This window comes from Sander vitreus, chromosome 1 (assembly GCF_031162955.1).
Source record: "Sander vitreus isolate 19-12246 chromosome 1, sanVit1, whole genome shotgun sequence".
Taxonomy (NCBI): domain Eukaryota; kingdom Metazoa; phylum Chordata; class Actinopteri; order Perciformes; family Percidae; genus Sander; species Sander vitreus.
The window spans coordinates 29,629,879-29,653,065 of record NC_135855.1 but is presented as its reverse complement, the minus strand read 5'-3'; the positions used below and the strand labels follow the sequence as shown (position 1 = coordinate 29,653,065).

The 23,187-nt window shown below is 39.1% G+C and overlaps 3 protein-coding genes across 3 annotated transcripts; 2 read left to right on the top strand and 1 right to left on the bottom strand.

The window, feature by feature from the left end:
* Positions 1 to 332: 332 nt before the first annotated feature.
* On the top strand, positions 333 to 11,638 carry LOC144518968 (E3 ubiquitin-protein ligase AMFR-like). The gene is made up of 14 exons (XM_078251853.1): positions 333 to 522; positions 917 to 1,235; positions 1,334 to 1,426; positions 1,558 to 1,722; positions 3,576 to 3,728; positions 4,408 to 4,448; positions 5,207 to 5,339; positions 5,451 to 5,584; positions 5,733 to 5,843; positions 6,307 to 6,503; positions 6,581 to 6,684; positions 7,239 to 7,373; positions 8,099 to 8,289; positions 8,713 to 11,638. Exons 2-14 carry the CDS (start codon positions 984 to 986, stop codon positions 8,870 to 8,872), a joined length of 1,869 nt encoding a protein of 622 aa, XP_078107979.1. The 5' UTR covers positions 333 to 522; positions 917 to 983; the 3' UTR covers positions 8,873 to 11,638.
* Positions 11,639 to 12,683: 1,045 nt separating this feature from the next.
* Positions 12,684 to 16,266, top strand: gnpnat1 (glucosamine-phosphate N-acetyltransferase 1). The gene is made up of 6 exons (XM_078251843.1): positions 12,684 to 12,876; positions 13,871 to 14,034; positions 14,300 to 14,362; positions 14,628 to 14,755; positions 15,028 to 15,089; positions 15,231 to 16,266. The coding sequence occupies exons 2-6, from the start codon at positions 13,881 to 13,883 to the stop codon at positions 15,376 to 15,378; spliced, it is 555 nt and encodes a 184-aa protein (XP_078107969.1). The 5' UTR covers positions 12,684 to 12,876; positions 13,871 to 13,880; the 3' UTR covers positions 15,379 to 16,266.
* Positions 16,267 to 16,690: 424 nt separating this feature from the next.
* On the bottom strand, positions 16,691 to 21,647 carry styx (serine/threonine/tyrosine interacting protein). Its single transcript, XM_078251834.1, has 11 exons — positions 21,476 to 21,647; positions 21,033 to 21,065; positions 20,308 to 20,361; positions 20,082 to 20,179; positions 19,890 to 19,950; positions 19,751 to 19,787; positions 19,635 to 19,674; positions 19,370 to 19,420; positions 18,897 to 18,969; positions 17,879 to 17,969; positions 16,691 to 17,256 (listed from the first exon to the last, which is right to left on the bottom strand). The coding sequence occupies exons 1-11, from the start codon at positions 21,533 to 21,535 to the stop codon at positions 17,183 to 17,185; spliced, it is 672 nt and encodes a 223-aa protein (XP_078107960.1). The 5' UTR covers positions 21,536 to 21,647; the 3' UTR covers positions 16,691 to 17,182.
* Positions 21,648 to 23,187: the final 1,540 nt, after the last annotated feature.

Sequence of the window (23,187 nt, the reverse complement as noted above, 5' to 3'; positions counted from 1 at the left end):
AAGTAACAACCCTAAACAGCACACGTCACATAGGGAAGCATACACTGTTTTTGTCATCATGCCAGAAATGATAAAGCATGTGTTAGTATGGGAATGTGTATCAGAGAGGAAGGAGGACATGTTAGAATAAATGAAACGGTGACAGGAGCAGGAGTAATAAGATACTAGAGTGTGGTGTAAGTGGACAAGGCATAATATGCTTGCCAGCTTCCTACTGTGAAAACGTTTGATGAGGAAAATCTGACATACTGGTCTGGACACTGTAGGAGTTAACTAAGCCCAGAAGATGGCAGTAGTGCAGCAGTAAGAATGCTAGCTGCCGTCTAACTTCATAAAAGAAGAAGAAGAAGACGTAGAGGAGGAAGAAGAAGAAGGTTCCTCACAGCCAGCTACATTCTCGATGAAATAAACATGACGATGTTGACAATGACGATGTTTTCAGTGCAGCTGCACTAAAAGTAAAGCACTGAATACAACGAGGGACGGGGGGATATTGTGTTTAAACTAAATCTGGGACAAACTGTAAGTGACGATTTAATACGAGCTGGTTGTCTGGTGCTTAACAGTGGCTAGCTACGTTGCTAATGTTAGCTAACAAGTTGCTAAGCTATTCAGTAACGTTAACGTTAGCCAGGTAACGCTAAATAGCCAATGTTAGGGCGTGAACTCCTATTGTTGTTATTATAATTATTTTCATTATTATTTACCGTTATATCTAGCTAGCGACTATGTTGCTAATGTTGGCCAATTCGATCGCGGGCCCACGGTTTTCATGTTTGTTGAGTGATTTAACCTTTTTACATTTCACCAAATACAGTCCAGTCAGTGCATTGAGCTTTTGCATGTATGTAACAAGGCTATTGTTTACGCATGTTTGGCCCACGTTAGCTACGTTAACTCACTTCTGCTCTCACAGGTTTTGATTACTTGGATCAGGACATACACCATTTTCACGAGTTGACAAGTGGACCGTAAACGCTGCAATGCCTCTGCTGTTTTTGGAGAGGTTTCCTTGGCCCAGCCTGCAGACCTACACAGCACTGAGTATGGCTTTGCTTGCTGGCAGCATCTTTAGTGCCTACACCACTGTGACTGATCCAGGCTTTGGGGTCTTGGAAACTGATGACACACCTGCTCCCTCTGAAGGGGAACAGTCTGAACATCTAAACAATGATATTAGCGACACCGAATTGCCCATCCTATGGTATCTTGCCACTGACAGTCTCTTTGTATGGGTGAGTGTCATCCAGTTTAGGACTTTGCATTTGTTTGATAAGATGAGGATATTCTTACAAAACAACTAATTGTCACTTTCTTCTCTGTACTCCCCTAGGTCTTGGTCAACACATTCTGCTGCTCTTTGATGTTAACTGCTAAAATGATTCAGTATGTGGTGTTTGGCCCGCTTAGGGTCAGTGAGAAGCAGGTGAGTCTGTGTCTAGAACAGTGTTGAACAAATGATGAACTACTTCCATGCCTGGGGTATTAAGCAGCTCTACTTGACTCTAGACCTATCAGAAAAAAATGCATCTAATTTGCTCTGTGTTTATTCCTCAGCATTTGAAGGATAAGTTCTGGAACTTCATCTTCTACAAGTTCATTTTCATCTTTGGCGTATTGAACGTTCAGACAGTGGACGAGGTGGTCATGTGGTGTTTGTGGTTCTCTGCCCTGGTCTTTCTCCACCTCATGGTACAGCTCTGCAAAGACCGATTTGAATATGTAAGTATTATAACAACTAATATTATTGTACCACATGGTCAACCAACCCATCAGTCTACAATACAAAACAGAAATTGTATCAATACAAACATATCAGAAATAAGCCAACACCTGATATTTTGGATAGGCCACTAACTTTAAAGATTACTTTTTCATTTTTGGGTAATTTTATAGTGAGCCTAAGGCTCTTTTTAAATAGAGTTTTATTTATTTTTTGCTACAGACTTAGCAAGTTCAGGTTCAGACAGGACACAGGTATTTGTTTAAAAATGTCAGTTAAGAACAATTTGCAAATGGTCTTTTAAAATGATTTATACATCACCATAGATGCAGGCATTGGAAATGGCCAGTACAGTATGGCGTAAGCAGGTATTGGGATCTATACGATAAACACAAATAACTCTAGAGCTTATTCACAACAGTGTACAGCAAGTTTTGTCTGTTTCTTTGCTAAGAGATATTATAAGGTATAATAGATAGGCCTACATGTCCCTGAATGAAACATGTTCCTAATAATGCTACACAGTGAACCCGTTAGGACTAGATCCACAGTCTTTGTGGCTGCCTTGTTACTCACAAGGACTGAGAGTAAATGGGAGATTGCCAGAAGCCTGGCATTTGACGACACCTGCATGTACTTTCAAGCTTTATAAAGTGGTCTTTTTAAAAGGTGTGGGGAGTGTCCCCCAAAAGTCTGAGAGTAACTGTACTCTTCTCAGCTCTGGATCTATTAATAGCTCCTTGTTTTGGCATGTTAGGCTGCTGATTGACATGTCCCTGTATCAGATTGTAGTCTGCATGTTGGGGTAAACAAAATATCAAATTTAATTGACCACCTTACAAGCACTGCTATTTAAAACAGGCATTACGTTGGTATGTTGCCTGTGATGTAATGCATTGCTGACTGGCCTACTTAATGTACAGAGGGAAATTTCTGCCTGCCAGGTTGTAAAAATGTCTCCCAGCTTTGACTATAGATCGGCATTTATGCATGTTCTTTTTAGATTGAAGTCTGTCAGTTGTGTTAGCCCAGCTGTCTTCCTTCCTGTTTCTGTGGGTTCCGGGTTTTGTTTGAGTATGACGCATGTAGGTTAAACTGCTAAAGTTGATACTATGTAGTTTTGTCACTGTGCTGGGGAAACCTTGGTATTAAAGCTTTACAGCATTGAAGGAATCTTTTTGATTTCTTTTAGCTCAGCTGTTTGAATGTTTGTTTGTAATAAGGTCCTTATTGTTTTCTATTCACTGTAGACTGTGAGTTTACGGTCTTAAGCAATGTTTGCCAGTACGTGATGTTTTAGGGGTTGTGTGTGAGGAGTCTATTGATTTCAATTGGTTGTGTACAATTTCGAAGGGAAAAGTTCACGTTTCCTCCCAGTCATTACAGTAGAAGGTGTGTGTGTGTGTGTGTGTGTGTGTGTGTGTGTGTGTGGGTTGCAGGCAAAACACCTTATGTTCTTTGGTGGCTAAATTAATTATTTTCATTTTGGAATATTCCCCTTTTTAAATGTATTGGTTTTTTTTCTATTTCATTTAGCTGTTTGCCATCAACAGCTGCATGTTTTATTAAAAATGTGCATATTTTGTATTGTTTGTTTAGTTATATTCTTTAAATGTCAGAATAGTACTATGAGATTGTGAACATTAATACAAAACACTTCGTCTGAAATCTGCAATGCATTCCTAAATATTTACGACTTTTTAGCTTTGTGTAGACCAGATAAAATGTATTAGTGCATTTTTATGTGTTATGCAGCACAAGCTCTCCTATCAAGAAACCCTAGGACATAAGGAAAGGGAAACACTTTGAGAGAGGCACAGTCCACTTATATTTCACATTTTCTTCCATACAGCTGTCTTTCTCGCCCTCCACTCCCATGAACAGCCATGTACGAGTGCTTTGTCTGCTGGTCTCCCTGCTGCTGGACTGCTGTGGTCTGGCTGTGGGCTGTGGTCTGCTGGGAGCTTCTCATGGCATGCATACCCTCTCCTTTATGGCAGCAGAGGTGAGAACCTGGAGTCACAACTGTATAATAATGGTGGGCGGTGTGTGGACAATGGCATATTGATTGTGGATTTTTTTTAAGCTTTTGGTTAGGCCCATGTATTTCTTAAAGATTTCAGTTTAATATGCTTATGTCTTAAATGTGCCCAGGCAGATTTGTAATGTTTTTCATGTGCCATAGTGTAAACACTGCAAACCTCTTTTATGGCAGACAATTTGACATTTAAAGCAGGAAAAGCACAGTTGTAATTTATAACATAAATAATAGTTGCATTTGATTTAAGTGTGCCAGTTCCAGGGCCCCAGTATTGTGCATGCAGGCTCATGAGTATAGCTTACTGGGGCACTGGAATCAACCCTAATGTTTCCAGTTAAAACTGTGCTTTTACTGCTACGACAAGTCAAAATATCTACTGTTGAAAAAGGCTCATTTATTTAAATACAGAAGCTACAGAAGTCTCCATAAGGGGATACTTTTTCAAAGAGAGGTGTAGTCTAATAAACACACAAATTGTCACAGCGCCATTTTATTTTATTTTTTTAGCACAAAACATTCCTTCAGGTAGTTACATTTCTTTTAAAGTCACTACTGAAATGTCATATTTTTGTTATCCATATATCTATGGAAAGTAGACCACCGGAATTACTCCACGTTCACCTGTATCCTTTTTTTCCTTTAGTGTCTGTTGGTGACTGTACGCACTGGGCATGTCATCATGCGGTAAGTCCATTCAAAGCCTTCTTACACATGCATGCACGGGTGCACTCTGCAGCAGTACGGATGACAGCCTGTGCAGATTTAGAATCAGGGGCTTAGGGTTGGCTACACCATTTTTTTTTCTCCTGGTCCATTACACAAGTGTGAAAGGCTTCTTTGTCCCAAAGAGAGTGGTAAGGATTATACCAGTAGCGGAAACAACTCTAATCAGCTGAGGCGCTCATAGATACTCACAGATATTAGTCTAACATTAAAACCTGTAAGCTGTTCACAGTTTACAGTACAGGTACAGTGCTCTGGCTTGGTACATAGCAAATAATGTTTGTGATGACTAACTGCGCATTACTTTAACTATAAAAAAATAACTAATTTTACATTGTTACCTTGGTTTGTGTTTAACATGTGTTACTGCATACACAATGGATTAGGGGGTTTATTGGCGTTAGACTATTTCTACACCTTTCAACCAAGCATATTGATTTAAAGCTATTATACATTGTACAATTATGAGGAAATTGTGAACTTTGATTCTCTGTCATTATAACACTGTTATCTCTGTTCCTGTTATCCTGATTTGTCAATTTGTTGCATCTGATGGCAATATACCTGTTTTATCGTACCATAATACTTTTACACCATCTTTGTTTAATGCATTATTTATTATTTTCCAATCCCTATCTAAGATAAGGGCCACGTCATCCACCATAGTCTCAATATCACCTGCGTTTCATGGCCTGATAGAGTTGTGCATGTCCCCTCAGATATTCCATTCATCTGTGGGATCTGAACCATCCAGGCACCTGGGAGAGTAAGGGAACATATGTCTATTACACAGACTTCATCATGGAGCTGGCTATGCTCTTCCTGGACCTCATGCACCATATCCATATGCTGGTAAGACACAGAGGGAACGGGTGTCGGCACGTTGTGATGTAAAAATGTAGTCTGTCCCTGTCTCTTTTTTCACTCTCCTAATTCTTTTTTTGTCCATGTGTTTCTCGTCAGCTTTTTGGAAACATCTGGCTGTCCATGGCAAGCTTGGTTATCTTCATGCAGCTGCGGTATCTCTTCCATGAGGTCCAGCGTCGTGTCCGCCGACACAAGAACTACCTTCGTGTCATCAACAACATGGAGGCCAGGTGATAAAATATCTTGATTTAATTGTTTTTCCCCTTTTTACCTCATAGTTTTGTGCTTTGTTTGTTTAATTCAGTTATTTCTAATGAATCCATCAACTATTCCTTGTTTCATCACTATTTGTGCGTACTCTGAAACTTATTTGTGCAGATTTGCAGTTGCTACTGCAGAGGAGCTGGCAGCTAATGATGATGATTGTGCCATCTGCTGGGATACTATGTTGACAGCACGCAAACTACCCTGTGGCCATCTCTTCCACAAGTAAAGCTTTTTTTATTTGCAATGCCTGCATGGTTTATATATGTAGTCCGATGTTTTACTGCTACGACTGACCTGTGGTTCCGTAGCCTAGAAAAAGTGACTCACAGAATAAAGATGGTGAAAGGAGAGAGTGCAGGAATAGCAGGCAACCAGATATACCCGCCTTGAATGCAGTATCCCTAATGTGGCTAGTGCCCAAAGCAATGGATATATTTTTGTAGCAGACCTGATAGCAGAACTGTTCTTAGCTTTTGTAATATGATTTTTTTTTTGTATGGCTATTTATCTGCTGCCCTAGAGTTATAGCAGTGTGGTGAATATTTTCAGCTTCAGTATGTTTCCCTGCACAGACCCTGATGTTTATCTAAAGAAGACTTGTTCTGAGACCTGAAATGAATGTCAAGTTTTTATACAGAGAAATGCCATAATGACATTTGTGAGTTGTGTGTGTGTGTGTTTCCAGCTCTTGTTTGCGCTCATGGCTGGAGCAGGACACCTCGTGTCCAACATGTCGGACATCCCTGAACATTAATGGGGACGGGGGCCAGGCGAGAGGACAGCAGCAGGGCGGGGGCTTGGAAGGCAACATCGGCCCAGTAGGAGCTGCTCCAGATGCTAGACCACATATCAACCAACACAATCACTTCTTCCACTTTGATGGTAAGTCCGTCGGACACAAATCCATCAGATAGGCTGTGTGTTACAATGAATTATAAAATCCATACATTCTCTTACAGGATCTCGCATTGCCAGCTGGCTGCCCAGTTTCTCAGTGGAAGTAATGCACACCACCAATATCTTGGGCATTGCTCAGGCCAACAACTCCCAGCTCATGGCCATGGTGAGTTTATGTTTACAATCTGATGAAATTATTGTTGGTTATCTGATAGATGATACACAGATAGAAATGTAAGGCCAGGTATTGAATTTTTTTCCGAGACATTTGCCAACAGTTTTTCTTTTTTTATACTTAATTTGCATAAAGCCAATTGTGCCATTCATTGGTCTCACTCTTCACTCCTTCTTGCTGTTTATGAGCAGCCAGTTACCTGAGTTGTGTAACGTGGGCCAAATGCTCTTAACATCGATACTTCGCTTACATGGTATTTGACTTCCTGGTAAGTCCGTGTTGACGTAGTGATAACCACTTTATTTACAGATTTTACAGATAACAGATTAAACCGAAACTGTTGGTTACCAAAGATGCCAGGTATATTATATAGTATAACACAAAAGATTTAACGGTTTTATACTTTTAAAATCACCAATACTGTATGCTTAAAACCTAGTAAAATCTAGTTTTATGTTATGTTCTGCTCTTCCATCTCCAACAATCGTTCTCTAAATTCTTTTTCTAATGTTCTCTTCTGTTCCCATGTACCTTGTGGTCGTCAGGCCCATCAGATCCAGGAGATGTTTCCTCAGGTGCCCTCCTATCTGGTGATGCAGGATCTGCAGTTGACTCGCTCTGTGGAGGTCACCACTGACAACATCCTGGAGGGACGCATCCAGGTGCCTTTCCCGACACAGGTCAGTCCACTAGGGATTAAATGTTAATAGCGGTGCCATTTTTTTTTTTTTTCTTTTTCATTGATGCCTCTGAAAAGTCTAACCTTGTTATGATTACACAATGCTCTCCTGATTTCTCCAACTGTCAGTGCTTCCTGGCTCCCTGTTTCAGGTTGATCACATCCTATCCTATGGTTTACTCAAAAAGCCAGACTGCAACACTCTGTCTAGAGCTGTAACAATTCAAAATTTTGCTGCACAATTAATTGTCTCAGAAATAATTGCGATTAACAATGTAATTTGTCTCTTTCAGTCAAATTTTCAAGTTTTGAATGAATTCCAGGATACGTATTTTGCTATAGATCACTGTTATGTGCCCAGATAATGTAATAACACAAGCACACAGCCTATGACGGCTCTTTATTATCATAAAACATTTTTTCTAACTGTATCCCCCCCCTTATCTTTTGTGTTGCTATGAATGTGTATAGGCTCAAGTGCCACAACTAACAATAATAAAAATATATAGTCCGACCAATAATCACTTGTATAATTACAATTTGGCCTATCTAAACAAAGTCAACAATGACCAGTCATATGCCTTAAGACCATAGCTAATGTTGGCAATTAATTGCGGTTAAACAAAGAAACTGCGAGAATTTAAAAAAAATGGACAATTAGACAATGATGCAATAATTTTTACAGGCCTAACTCTGTCACATATTTTGTCTGTGTTCCTTCGTCAGGCCATAGAGCATGCCCCGACACAGGTGAGCATTGGGCCAGATGAGCAGGAAGGGTCCAGTGGAGGAGGAGGAGTGGGTCTCAGTGAGTCAGACAGCATGGAGATCAGAGGAGGTCGCTTCTCTAAGTCGGCTGAGGAGAGGCAGAAGATGTTAAAGCAGAGGAAAGAAGAGATTCTCCAGCAGGCACGCAGGTTGGTACACTACTATGGCTGGTTTTCTACCTCACAGAAAGTGGGGCTACGCTATGTTTTATATTCAAAAGAAGTTCAATTTTGAAAAAAAAAAAAAAAGAAATGTCCTTGTTTTTGAAAACATTTGTTGAGGTCAGGAGTGTGACCATGCTAGACTTTGTATCATAGCTGAGCTGTACAAATTGATTTTTGGGAAAAGAGACCCTTCCTTGTGAGACAAGTTTGTCTCGGTCTGTGAACCATGGCCAGACAAATACAATGTTAAAGGCCTTCTTTACTTGCCTACATGAATAGCTGAAAGGCCCAGCTGCACAGAACTAATAAGTGGAACATTTGTTCACTAATGGTAGGTATTCCTGGTTGCCTTTCCCCCATTATCTTGCATTTTCTCATGCTCATATGTTGTTTATTACTTCTCTGTAGGAGATATCTGAACAAAAGTCCAGAGGACCAGGAGGATGAGGATTTGCCGGGACTGGAGGAGGACACTGTTCCAGAGTTGAACTTGACTGCGCTTAGACGTAGAACCATGGCGGCAGCTGCAGAGAGACGCATGCAAAATCAACAAGACCCTGCACCCTGATCCACAGATTGGCTTCATCACATCATCATCACAGGAGGCATAGACAAAGCTATTTAATCCCTCCCCATTTGGTGTACAGTCAGTGGTCATCACCTATCCAAAACAATAATTAAAAAGCATTGCAAACATGGACTTTAGACTGTTTTGGGCTGCCTAAAACGGTGGGACTATTGTGAATGGCCTCTGCATCACTGATTTCAGAGTATTTGGAGCATTATATAAATTAATGGGTGAAGGGTCACAAAATGCAAGGTTGCATTTCCCTCTATTTACGTGCCACACATTGCAGCTTCAGTAGAGAGTCAGTTTCTGCCATGATTGGGACTGGCTGTCAAAAATGGTCATGCTTTTCATTCAGACACGTATTGTATGAAAGGGGTTTGAAGGTGTCATTACTAGGTAAAAGCTATTTGGGTCTTTGTTTGTTTTCCTTTTATCAGACTTTATTTTCATGTTTTGCTAATGGCAAAAAGCTACGTATATTCTGAATGGAGAAACTCAACTGATGTATTTCTCTGTTATTTTATGGGTTTCAACTGTGAATTAAGTGTAGGCAAAATAACATGTTTTTATTTCTTACCTTGGAGTAAGAGAATGTCACTTTAGTATTGTTCAGCCTATCTGTTAAATATGAATGTTCCTATCAAAAATACTGCTGCAAACAAAGTGTTTTTGACCCACATGGGTTATGTATTTAGTGTGTAATATCACCCATAGCAAACAGTTTTGTTATTTAACACGGGAGGAGTGGGCATGTAAATGTTAGTTTTTCTAATACTGTTCCCTTGAGATGCATAGGCAACAAAGGGGATGTATTACATTTTGTACATTGACAATGGGTGTCATCCTCTGTCTTTCTTAAATGACCCTCTAATACTAAGCAGTTGTCTCGCTGAATAAGAAAATCTTATTTTCTACTGAATATATCAATGGGGTCCTTGGAATCTGTGCCCATCATTATGGAATTTTTAGGGTATGTAGAAATTGATAAGTCTGTGACAGCTGGACTTGCTGGACTGTCTTTTGAAGACATTTTGTCTCGCTTGCTTTCTCAAGACTTAACAAATCTAGTTGCCTTTGATTTAAAGTAGACCTGTTATGCTTTTTAAAATTTTCTGTCATATCTATAATGCCACAATCTCAGCTGTCCATATTAAACATGGCCAAAGCTTCAAATAATGCTGAAAATTAATGTAAAAGTAATCCCTGTGGACAAAAACCTCAGATTTCAGATGCGTCTGAACACTCCGCTTCCAACATAGCTTGACAAGCCAGACCCACATCAAGATGTTGGGTCTGGGAACTCACCATTGGCAGGGCTCAATCCGAGGGGCGGGATAAATGGTTGTTTTTCAAATTCCCTCAGCATGCAATAGGATAGCACTACAACCAACCAGAGCAACGAAGAAGGTAGCAGAGCTAGTTGATAGATTAAACTTTCGCTGTATCCGGTCGGCAAAACTCCAAACACATCTTCCTTTTTTAAGAATGACTTCAGTGCTGTTCTTTACTAAAAGAAAAGCTTAACTCCAAGTCTTCCAGAGTCGCGACCAAAGCCGATTCGAAAGACCGCTGTTTGCCAGCAGCAGTAGCCATCTTCTTTGTACCGGAACCGTCGCAACTCTGCCGTCATTATGTTAAGCCCGTCCACCGACTCTATACATGATGTGATTGGCCTGACTAGAGTTTGGTTTTTCCAGCTCGCAAGCCAACGGAGAGTTGCTAGACTGACCCTAGCTGCAAATTACATTTGCTGCCGCTAGGGTGCGTCTAGATTTCTAGGCTACTTCTAACAGCAAGTTATTGGTGATTTTTCACGGCAGAAAGTGCGGCCATACTCCTTTAAAGTCATCCCCGCCTGCAACGGATAGTATAGAGGCAGTGACCCTGAAATGCTGACCAATCACAGCAGACTGGATTTTTCGGGAGGGGGTCTTAAAGAGACAGGCGCTCAGACAGAGGGGGAGTTCTAGTAGAAAAATACAAGTATGAACCTTAAAATGAGCATAACAGGTCTCCTTTGATATTTCTAGATATTGTATGACCTGAATGAATCTTGTTCTGTTTAGGGTGTTCTGTTTGTGCTGCATTTGTCTACTCACATTGAGGAGTGCTATTTCAAAAATGATATTAGCGAGGAACATAATCATCCTCGATCTGTTCAAAATTTACAGTAATGTTCAACGTGGACTGGGCCCTTGAAACGTTTCAAAATCTGTAGCTGGCTGAGGCATGTCAATGGACACAAAGATGGAGACTGTATTATAAGTGTTAATTTTTTGTTATTACAGTGCAAGGGCAGTTTGGGGTAAGATTTGCATGAATCTAGACAAGTGCTTTTTGTTTCCTTCCACTTTATTCCAAAGAGCAGCCCGCAAACTTACACTACAAGCTGAAGTGTTGTGATCTTTATTTTGTGTTTATTTTATTGTTCAAACTCTGTTTTCGGGGTGTTGTAAGAAGATATAATATAGGATTTAGATTTTAATTAGTCATAATGTAAAAAAAAGAATTGGACAGTTTTGTTTTCATTTAGTTATTTAACAACTCTCAATATCCATGATATATTTCCTATGCACGGGATTTCTTTCAAAACCATTGCTTATTTAATCAAAACTGAAACACTTTTTGGACTGAGCTTTCCTGTATTTGTGTGCCTAAATTAAGAATGGTTCAGTTATGGATAATTTCTGTAAATCTAGTTTTTGTAAAATATGTTAATACAAAAGACTCAATAAACAGAGCTTCTACAGCTTTTTAACAAAGTATAGTATTTCAATCTTTCTTCTTGAGACAAACCCACTTGTGTTGATATAAACCGCCTTTGCCTCTATTTTCCAAACACAGACTACTGCAGACCCACTTATTTAAAGATTACATTGTTTAAAAGGAAATGATAGCAAAGCCTGCCTAATGTCTAGTGGCCAGTATCCAATACAATGGACCTTTGAGTTTATTAGTCCAATATCTGTGTGTGTGTGTGTGTGTGTGTGTGTGTGTGTGTGTGTGTGTGTTGACAGGTTAAACCCCACACTTCACTGTGAAAAACAGTGTGTCTGGATGACTGAATGGAGTCATACATTACGCTCGGTATAATATGAAATGGTTTCTGGTAAAATCCTTTTGGGATGTTTACTTTTACTGATCCATTGACGTAATTGGGCTGCGCCCCCTACCTCTGCGCATCTCTGCCACGTCATACATGCCAGGCGGAAACACCAAGGGGGTAAGCTTCTCCTCAGACCGCGAACCTCTGTGGCGCCATTTTGATGCTAATAAGCTATCACCTCCCGTTAGCATTCCATTGACTGCCATTCATTTTGGCGCCACTTTGACAGCGAATAACTTTACATCTGAAGCATTTAAAGACTCTATTTGTCCATTGTTTATTTCTAAAGAAACACGACAATGTATAAAAGGCTCCATTAACTTATGACTCACGTTATGGCTCCGTAGCAGACGTTTTTGTAAAAATAGGCTAACGATTGTGTCATAACCACGCGACATTCTGTCGCATAGTAGAGGAATTACCGTATAGTACAGGAGAAGCGCGCAGGCAGTTTCGTCTCACATTAGCTGTTTAAGTTTAATTACTAATGTTAACTAGCATTTTAGTTAGCAATAATTAGCCTGTGTCCATGCTATCTCCTTACGTATACCTACGCTCTCCGTCTCTGCAAGATTGGGAATAATTGAGATTTCTCTTGGCACAGCTACCAGAAGACTTACAACTTTCAGACATGTTCCTCACGGCAGATTTACGTCTGCGCAGTAACGCTCAGCCATCACCGGAAAAGTGCTTCTAAAGGCCTTCACTGGTCTCCGTTCAGAGCAACGGGATCTGTTGGTCCATTATATACTGTCTATGGGAAACACCCACGCTGTTCGGCTTAATGATGTAGCCCAACCTCCTACATAAGTAGTAAAACTGCCCGGTTGGCATTGTAATTACGTTACCTCAGTCTGGGAATTCAACTGGACCATCTCTTCTGGTGTTTTTACTGGTAAGTAGTTAAGCTACCTAGCTAGCTGCTTAGCATGACAGGCGATCCCAAAGAGGTAACGTTAACGCTGTTAATGTGAAGTTACTGCTCTGACTCTAGCTAGCTAGCTAACTTAGCTGGTGTAATGTAGCCTCATCTAACGTTAACTGTTTTAATAAAGTATTTCTTTATGAGCTGTTTGGTAAAATGTAACGGGTTAAGTTACTGCAGGGAAACACTCTGCCTTTTTGGCAATAAACAAGCCCATTAACACAACTATATTGTTATTTGCGTGGCTTGGTGGTCATCAGGGAATAATGACACCACTAAAGAGTAGCTAATGATGTTTTGCTTCCATGGAAACGAGAATTATGACGCGGAAAGCTCGGTATCTAGCTAGGTTATTTTTTTGTATTGTCTTTTCTTTTGTTCCTGTTTTGTAATGTCTATTCTATGTATCTGTGTGTAGCTTTGTATATGAACTTTTGTACAATAAAGAATTGGAAAACAAAGAAAAAAAATTGGTTAAAACTATCGCCGAAACAAGAATCAACCTCCAAGTGTTCAAGCTACCACCAACAGCACTAGCTAATAATGACACCGGTTGTTGACCTCGCTATGTGAATAGGCATTTGTAGGATGGGCCCCTCTCATATTACATATCCTGGAGCAGATCCTGGAAAGAAATTCATGAATGAATGCTTAAGAATGTTATCACCTCACAGTGTATTGTTAGATTATGTGCATTATATTTCATATATTGGTGTGCCCATTAATATGTCAACTTGCTTATCAACCACTGAAGCATGGCAGTAAAGTAATGACAACCAAGTGAAACTGTATTTGTCAGGTCAAAGTTCTGTGTGAACAAACATATTTTCAATCCTGGCTGACAGTATGACCATTTTAACTCATTGTGCTGATGCAGTATCTTAGATTGATTAGAAAAAGCCTTTCAATGCAGTGTGCCATACACACATTTATGGGTGTGGGTGTGTGTGTGTTTTCTGAGCAGATACTGTGGAATGCTGCTGGACGAGACTCCACTCTTTGAGCCCTCTCTGCTGCAGGAGCTAGACTGGAGTAGCAACACTGTCTCCTTCTCTCCCCCCATTTCCCCATCCAGCCCAGGGGAAGGCCTGGTGCTCAGGCCGCTCTGTACGGCAGACTTCAACAGGGGTGAGTCAGAGACTGGATGGACAACATATTCTAGACCAGTACTTGTATTCTCAAGATATTATGAAGATACGAACACGATAAATGATGCGGAAAGCATGTTTTCTGTTCCTTGACATCGGATAAGGAAGATCTTGGCAATATAATAAAAATATAAAACATAACAGCAACATAAATGAGGAATTCACAAAAGATTGAGTGTACGTATCCCCATCACATCATTTTCACCAACAGTTTTTTTTTTTCTCTCTCTCTCTCCATGTTCCAGGATTCTTCAAGGTTTTATCTCAACTCACTCAGACAGGCGATGTCACACCAGAACAGTTTACGAGTGAGTCATGCTTAGCACAATGCTACATTTATCATTAACCTTAATTAAAATAAATTAAAAATAAATTAATCCTAAAATTGTACCAAGTTTTTAAACCTGGATTTTGTGCCAAAACAGGTGTCTTTACTTAGATCAGATCAAACATTTGAGAAGAGGAAAACCCCTCATTCTAGAAAACAAACTTTTAATAAAAACCTATGTAATAAAATATCAATGAAGATAAAAAAAAAAAAAAAAAATGCATATGTTCTCTGTTGGCTTCCAGAAAAGTTTGAGCATATGAAGAAGACGGGAGACTACTACGTTGTTGTGGTGGAGGACACACATCTGGGACAGATTGTTGCCACGGCCACATTGATTACAGAACACAAATTCATCCACTCCTGTGCTAAGGTAAATTACATCCCGGCAAGCTATTGGCTTATATTTAACAATGGATACAACTGTAATTTATTTTCTACATTTTTCCTAGAGACCAATCCCTAAATAATTTATCTATTAATGTAGTCAATTTAAATGAATGTAGTTCACCACCATAAACCAAATATTTACACATGAATAAACATTTGTATTTCCTTAAAACTATGCAAATCCAATTTGCATAGTAAACAAACATCTAGAAAATGACTGAAATGAAGACCCTCTCTATTCTGTTTTGTTTGTAGAGGGGCCGGGTGGAGGAGGTAGTAGTCAGTGACGTGTGCAGAGGGAAGCAGCTGGGCAAACTGTGAGTAGACCTGTGTGAGCTTGACACATACATTTTGTTTTGGCCTGTTTTTAATATTTAAGACCTTTTTTTTTTAGGAAATATCTTGTGTTTCGTGCTGATTCATTTTCCTTTTCCTCCGTCCCTTGTTTGTCCCTGTAGGTTAGTTTCAGCTCTTACTCTTCTCAGCAAAAAACTGAATTGCTATAAAATCACACTGGAATGTGCATCCAACAATGTGGCTTTCTACCAAAAGTTTGGATATACCGCCTCACACGAGACTTACATGCAGTGCCGATTTTCCAACTGAGGACAACAGCAGCTTTAAACATGGACCACACCTTTTATACATGCATGTTGAAGAAATCCCCCCCACCCCCTCGTTGGTAACCATGGCTACCTCACCATCATCATCTTTCCCCACCATCCGAAGAAAGGATCGTCAATTACTGCAAATGTAATGTCTTACTGTGTTACATTATTAACAAGTAATGTGCTGTGTACTAACGGACAATTTAAATTATATCTGACTACCATGCAACTGTCAGTAAATATAATTGCTTGGGATAAAAAGAAGGTACCAAATTAAGTTATATTTCCTAAGCAACTAAAGAATCATTACAATGTTTACTACAGTTCACTACAAAACCAAGTATACTGGAAGGAATTACTTTAGATCATTATTCAAACTTAGTCTCACATTTGTTTCATTAATCATCAAGGCAAATCACCAAAGAAAAGCAGTTTTGTTTCTTGTAATGTGAATAATTATTAATACTTTGGGTTTTACTGGGGCTTTTTTTTTTTTTTTTATTTTTATTTTATGTCCCCTTTGGTACAAAGTGCTCTTTATCTCGGCAGGCTTTTTTCTTTGACAGTAATTTTGCTGAATAACGATAATGAAGGCGTGAATACTGCAAGAAATGACCATTACTATCAAGTCAAGACTGTTATAATGTATTTCTAGTCAACAAAAAGGTTTATATTTCGTGAGGCAGTGGTGAGTGATTAACTAAGGTTCTATAAATTTTGTATTTGGTCGATATTTGATCACAGCTGTAGGATTGAAACAACTTATAATGGGAAATGGATAAAAAAAAGATTTTTGTAAATGGAGTCTTAATTTAAGTTACGGGAACATATTTAATGTAATTTATTTCCAAATATGTAATAGTCACATAAAATATTCTATGATCTACCATGTTTCTTTGGTTCTATTTCTAGTTGTAAAACAAATCAGTGACATTTGTATTACAATGCTAATTTGTGTTTTAACTACAAAAACCTTTTTAGTACAGATGGGGAAACTATGGGATGGGTATGTCTACTAATCATAGTTGTGGAAAAACATTTTTAAATCGATTTTTGGGTAAGATGCATTGTGCCCGCAGCTCAATTTGTAGGACAGTGAACTCATAAAAGTGCATGTCAGTGACTGCTTTTTACTGTTAGTTACTGAAATACACAGCAAGGTCTCTAGAAAGTTAAAATAGTAAAAAGTATAACTTCTGTGACTGTGAATTGTCTTTAAATAACATTCAATAATTAACAAAATACTGTCAAGAATGTTATGTTGTTAAGCACAGCATTACGCTATGCTATAAAAACACAGCGAACAGGACTCAGTCAGACTCGTTTTTATTAAGCAGTGTGTTATTTTTCCATTCCTTACTACCCCACAGTAAGCCTGATATTAGTCCATAATCCTATTACTCCCAAAATAAAGGCATTAGCTATTCCTCTTCTCATGACCTCCACTGGGCGACGTCCTGGCTACTTTCCCTTTTGCTGACTGCACCATTCTGGTCATCTACACAAATTCAAGTATCGAAAGTGCATTATTGCAATACTGTCCCGCTGCAAATGCAAAATGCTTTAAATACTATAAAACTGCAAAAAATCTCCCATCAGTGCATACAGCTCGAAAAAAAAAAAAAAGTTATCAAATTGGCCCGATCCCCCTCCGTACTCCATGTCTCAGACATGTGTGGCCGCCCTCCCTCCCCTGTCCCTTCCCCTTTAGAAAAAGTTCAAATATTTACATTTTTAATCCCATTAAAAATGTGGGAAAAAAATTGAGTGCACTGCGCTACACGGCTATATATCAGCAAAGCTCATCCGTTCTGTGCTGCTGTGACCTGCATCGCTCCAAAGTCCTCATCTTCCTCCAGGCTGCGTTTACGGCTTCCTATATGAAATGTGGAGACAAAAAAAAAAAAAAAATGAATAACTAAACATAATGCATACGTCAACACACCCAGTTTGATAAATGTAAACCCTCCTGGATTAAAAAAATTCTCAATCCCTGAACACTGTGTAGTCTGTGCCAGGTGAAGTCCCCGCCATTCAGGGAGAACAAAAGAAGCTTAAAAAGGTAAATGATGAGCCAGTTCTCGAGAGCTCCAAGTGTTCGAATGTAAGCGTCTGTTCATGTCTTGTAAATAGAAAAAAATCATGACATTGAGAAAAGATGAATACAGTAACAAATCACCCAGTGGACCTGGCTCTCGCTCATATTTGCCGATTTTTTCAGCAAATAAGATCCAGCTCCATTGTGGATTCAAAGAAAAAAACTATCATTAAATGCTGTTGTACAAATGTGCATCCCAGCTCTAGACACTGGTGATCGATTATGTTAGCCTCAAGACTCAGACTTAACAATATGCCAAACAAACAACTAATTCTACACACCATGCCTAAATAACATGCCAGTCAAGCCTGTTTTGAATTTGTTTCTGGAACAAGTCTGTCTGAGAAACAAAAAGAAATTGAGGAGACAGTGGTAGCTTAGCAGTACATTATGTACAAACCTGGCATCCCAGCTTGTAAGAAGGACCTGCCCAACTGCATAGGTGACATCATTTTAATGGTTAATTTGGCTAGGTAGATCGCTTCATATTCCTAGGAAACAAACACATTATTACAACAATAAGAGTTCAGTAATTTATCAGTATGAGTAATGAGTACAGTCAGAAACGGTATGTTTTGGTACGATGTCTGATCTTTTGCCTCATTAATTATCAATACTGAAAGAAGAACCCCTGGTATTGTAAACAAGTCACAGCATTTACGCTTTAAAACTAAATATGTATACATCCAACTAGGGGTGACCCCGAATAGTTGAATATTCAACGCTTCGATCAACGGACCCCGATTCGACTGCCAATCTCCCAGTCGAATCTTCACAGAGGCGTAAAGCCCAGTTCAGACCAAAGATTCGCGATGAGACTAGTTGAAACGCGCCGGTCTGCAACATTCTGAAAGCTGCCAGTTTACACCAATGCGACGAGGTGAGACGGTGTATCATTTTAATAGGAATGCCTTTTTGTACTTCCGTTCTAACTTCCTACTTTCAGGCTTTTTTGTAGCTGGATATATCATTTGTGATATACTCATACGCACAATATAAACAAATATGCACAAGCTTGTCATGATTTACACAAAAAAAAAAAAAAAGACGACTCATCCTAATTTTGCTTGTGAGCCAGATGTCCAAATCATAAGTGGATTGCTAAATGTGACCAATAAAGGCTGACTACTGGAAGACAGCAGATATGGTACGTGCATTCGGAGAAATAGAAATACAATTTCTGCAGTGTCACACCAGAAGCGGGTGACTCAGAATAAGATCTTATAATGAAAGACAACAGCCTAACATACTGTATCCTAGCCTTTTAAAGTCTAGGAGCTTGAGACAGTATAATTTTGTTGACAACAACTTAGTAGTATAGTTATTTAATAAGGGAATGGGTTGAACATGCGTACTTATGGATTGGACTGTCATGTTGATTAATCGAAATGTGAAGCCCTTAAGAAGTAAAGACTTACCTGTAGCTGATGCACAAAGCCCACATTGGGGTTGATGCAAAACCTCCTCTCCTGGACGTGGCTGAATGCATCCCTATAAAGTGAATAAAGCAAAAGGTTACAACACACTGCTGAAATACTGAGATATACACACCCCTGAACACAGTAACTACAGGAAAACATATTGACAACATCAAGTTGTATGTTTTATATTCAAACAATTATGCTGCAGTATATTTCTTTATTATACTTGCACACTATCACAGTTTATTTCATGTAGTTTTCTATATTTATGCTTAAAGTAGACACCTCTAGATGTATGTGAGGCATGGCGTACATAATTGTCACATACCGATACAAAATACAATGGAATGTGCATCTAAATCCTTTTAAAAAAAAAAAAATCATACATTTATGAAAAAAGTTAGACTTTAGACAGAAAGCCATAATTTGATGTAAAAAAACAGACAAAAAAAAGCAAACAAAACACGCACCTGTATTTCATCCCAAATGTTTCCATAAGGTATGCAATTACTAAGGCAGCACTGAAACAATAAATAAAAGTAGACAGTTTTATATTCCCAGCTGTAATTTGGGTTCTGCGGCTCAACCTTTATTCAAGGCAATTATAAATACAATATTCAAGGATATTTAAAAAAAAACTTTAGCAATTACATGTAATGTAAATTCAGTGTATGAGATTTAATGCATGTGAAATGATATAATGAAATTGAACATTGAAAAACAAAACAAACTCACCTTCTTGATATCCCTGCATTACCATGAACCAGTACCTTTCCTAAAAGAACAGGACAAATGATTGTTGACTTTTGTCTACTTAACACATGAAAAATGGAAATGGCATGCATCCTTACCTCCTGTTGCTAAGCAGCCATCAATAAACTCTTTAGTCTGTTAGGAGGAAAATGAATGATAGTATATCAGCCATAGTGTAAATGTCATACATTTCACTGCGATGAAACACGGAAGTAAAAAGCCCACTTTGTAACTCACTGAAGGGAAAAATCGTATTATATTTTCCACTGGATTGTCAGCAATATCTAACACAAGGTATCTGCAAAGACACAACAACATTTAGTTAAGGGGTTAGCAAGAAAACACTGGATCAAATAACACTTAATTTTTTTCAACATTTCAAACAAAAAGGAAGTTCACATCAATGTACAGCGCACAATGAGTTCTTACCTAAATGTATGAGGGAAATTAGGTTTGATAAAATTGGCTTCAATGTCTTGGCGGACACACACAACATGTGTTATGCCCTGTCTCTGAAGGCTTGGCAGCTAGACAATGAGAAAGAAGAGAACAATATGAGCTATACAAATGTAATCAAATCATGGATTAGTTTCTTTGTGTCACTGTCTCCAAGTACCTCAATTCTGTGGGCTTCAATTCTGTAAAACAACATTACCTTGCTTTTCATTGCAGCAGAGTAGGGACCTAAAAACAGTCCCGGTAATATCTCCTGAAAATAAAGACAAGTGCAAAACATCACTAACAGCACAGGCAGTAAGAATGGCCGCAAGCTCTGGTACGTTTATTCACGCAAGATAAGACAGTAAGCCTCTTTACAAACATGCCTTTACTAGTATATGTGAATGCATTATAACATTGCATTCAGCAGCCAACGCCCACAACCAAGAGGGACCTTGATCTATGCTCTCACAGCCAGTATATATATATATATATATATATATATATATATATATATATATATATTTTAAAACAATTCATATTGACATTCAGTATGTGTATTCAGCTTCTCTAAGCTGTAAACAGTCTTACTCTCAGAATTAACGCTGGGCAATTGAAAATTACTTAAACCATATTTAATGTTTGTAGGAATATTTTGAAGATATATATCAAAATATAGTAAATTAATTAAATGCATGCGTCAAATAATCACATTGGTGTTTAATGTAATCAAATGTGCTCCACTTATGCTTTATATCAAACAAAACTCCTCATTATGTCACCTTCAGTAACTCATTTTGTCAATCATTACTTTGGACAGCAAAAAAACATTATATGATCACATCATCACAATAGGTTACTACTAGAAGCAGATTTGGTGCATAGTGAACAATTGCCAAGCATTATTCTTCCCTATACAGACTACAGACTCATTTTACATACCTGCATTTCTCGTCTCATTGGATAAGCCCAGTCCTGTAAAAATGCAATTTAAAGCGTGGTTAGAAACTGAGGAAAGTTGCTTTGATGATGTTAACAGTTGCTGGAGGTACTTCAGCCACCAGATCAGGGTGAGAAATGAGTAACGTTACCAGTTTACTTTGAGGACATACGTGGCTAATGTTAGATGACTATGCTACTCAGTGTTGGCACAGTGAACAGTACCTTGACGTTAGTTAGCCTAGAAGAGATACTGACACAGGCGTATTCAAAGAAACACACGAACATGTTTAACAGATCCACATAAATGCGTTATGCTTCCGCCCTAAAACACGAATCATATATGCTGCTATATTCTAGCTGCTCAACTGCTGGAGTGGAGGCTAGCTCATATTAGCCAGACAGACATTGCAAATCGGCTAACGCAGGCTGTTGTGTGCACTCACCAGAAGGTCCTCCTTGGACGCAGGCAGAGACGGGAACTGAAGTTTATTATCCTCGTCCATTCTGCTGTCTTTTCGGGCACCGCCGGCCCGGCTTCACGCGCGGTATCGATGTTTCTCGCGGCGGGGTTAGCTGGACAATCGGTGAAATTTGTTTTGAGGCTCCACATGCATGTCCGCCATGCTGTCCCTTGACAGATGTGTCACATGACCGCTCGGCAGATGGCAAACTGACTCGTGGAAAGAAGGAGAGGAAAGCAATGGCGACGTCTCGTGGTCGATATATCTATGGTCGATATAAGGGCACAGCACTCATACAGTTCAGGATATGAGAAAATAGTAATGCGGGGCCCGTCGCTGTTTTGGGGCATACTTGTGAATTTAAGATATAATAAGATAGATCTTTATCAAACCTGCATGGATGATTAATTCTTGTGCCAGAGATTGCTAAAAAATAACAGCATATACATTATGCTAATTACAATAACTCATTTGTAATTATAATGATACAGTCAGTAGCCTAATTTAGGAGGAAGACAGTCGACCATCACATTTGGCCATGGACTGTATCCATGAATCTGGCACATTGCAAACTGCGCAACTGGTTTCACACCTCCCGCGCGGCAACCGCTCACAACCGCCACTTGCAAGCGCGTTTCCTCAAAAAAAAGTATACTCCTACCGCCAGTGTTGGGGAGTAACGGAATACATGTACCGGCGTTACGTATTCAGAATACAAATTATGAGTAACTGTATTCCGTTACAGTTACAATTTAAATAGTTGGTATTTAGAATACAGTTACATTGTTGAAATCAATGGATTACATGACGATACTTGTCTGTTTCACGAGTTTATTCACTCTCGCAACTCCATGCATTTCCCAGAAGCCCCAATATGAAAACGAAAAAATGAGCTATTTGCGTGATAACTGATAGAGGTAGAGATGGAGCCGGACCCGGCACAACAGAGCCAGGGCAGGAATGCGTTTCTATCTTGGAAATTCAAACAGCATTTCACATTAAAGAAAGAGAAGGGAGAACGAAATATAACTGTGCAGTGCAACCAACCTCCTTTCAGCGTCCAAATTACTCCACCTCCAACCTGAAGAAGCATCTTAAAGTAAGTTATTTTTTTAATTAGCCAGGGGTAGTCGTCTGCTGTAGTTTTACTGGTCACCTTGCTATTTTGTAGTTGACGTGCGACTTTACATTCTCCTACGTGCTGATTTACTAGACCCAGAGCCGCTGAAAGACTAGCCCCGTTTGACATGTTAGCTAACGTTAGCTAAAAAATTAGCTCGTGGTAGCTTAGACTGCGGTTAGATTTTTGTAGTATGCAGTTCGGGACTACAAATAAAAAAATCTATCTGCTTGTTTAGGTACACATTCAGCCAGTTGGAACAGAAGAACACACCAGAATAGGCCTGTTTAGTAAGCTGTATGTGATGGCATTCCTACACTTATAAAATGCAATTCAATGTGGAAGTAATCCAAGTATTCAAAATACGTTACTCAGATTGAGTAACGTAACCTAATACATTACAAATTACATTTTTGGGCATGTATTCTGTAACGGAATACGTTTTGAAAGTATCCTTCCCAACACTGCCTACCGCTGTGATGAAAACCGCTTCCTCTCAATGTAATAACTGGAGACGGCGACTTACCGGCGCTGTGGTGTGAAAGCCCCTGAAGTGACCCTTGAGGTCAAGGGT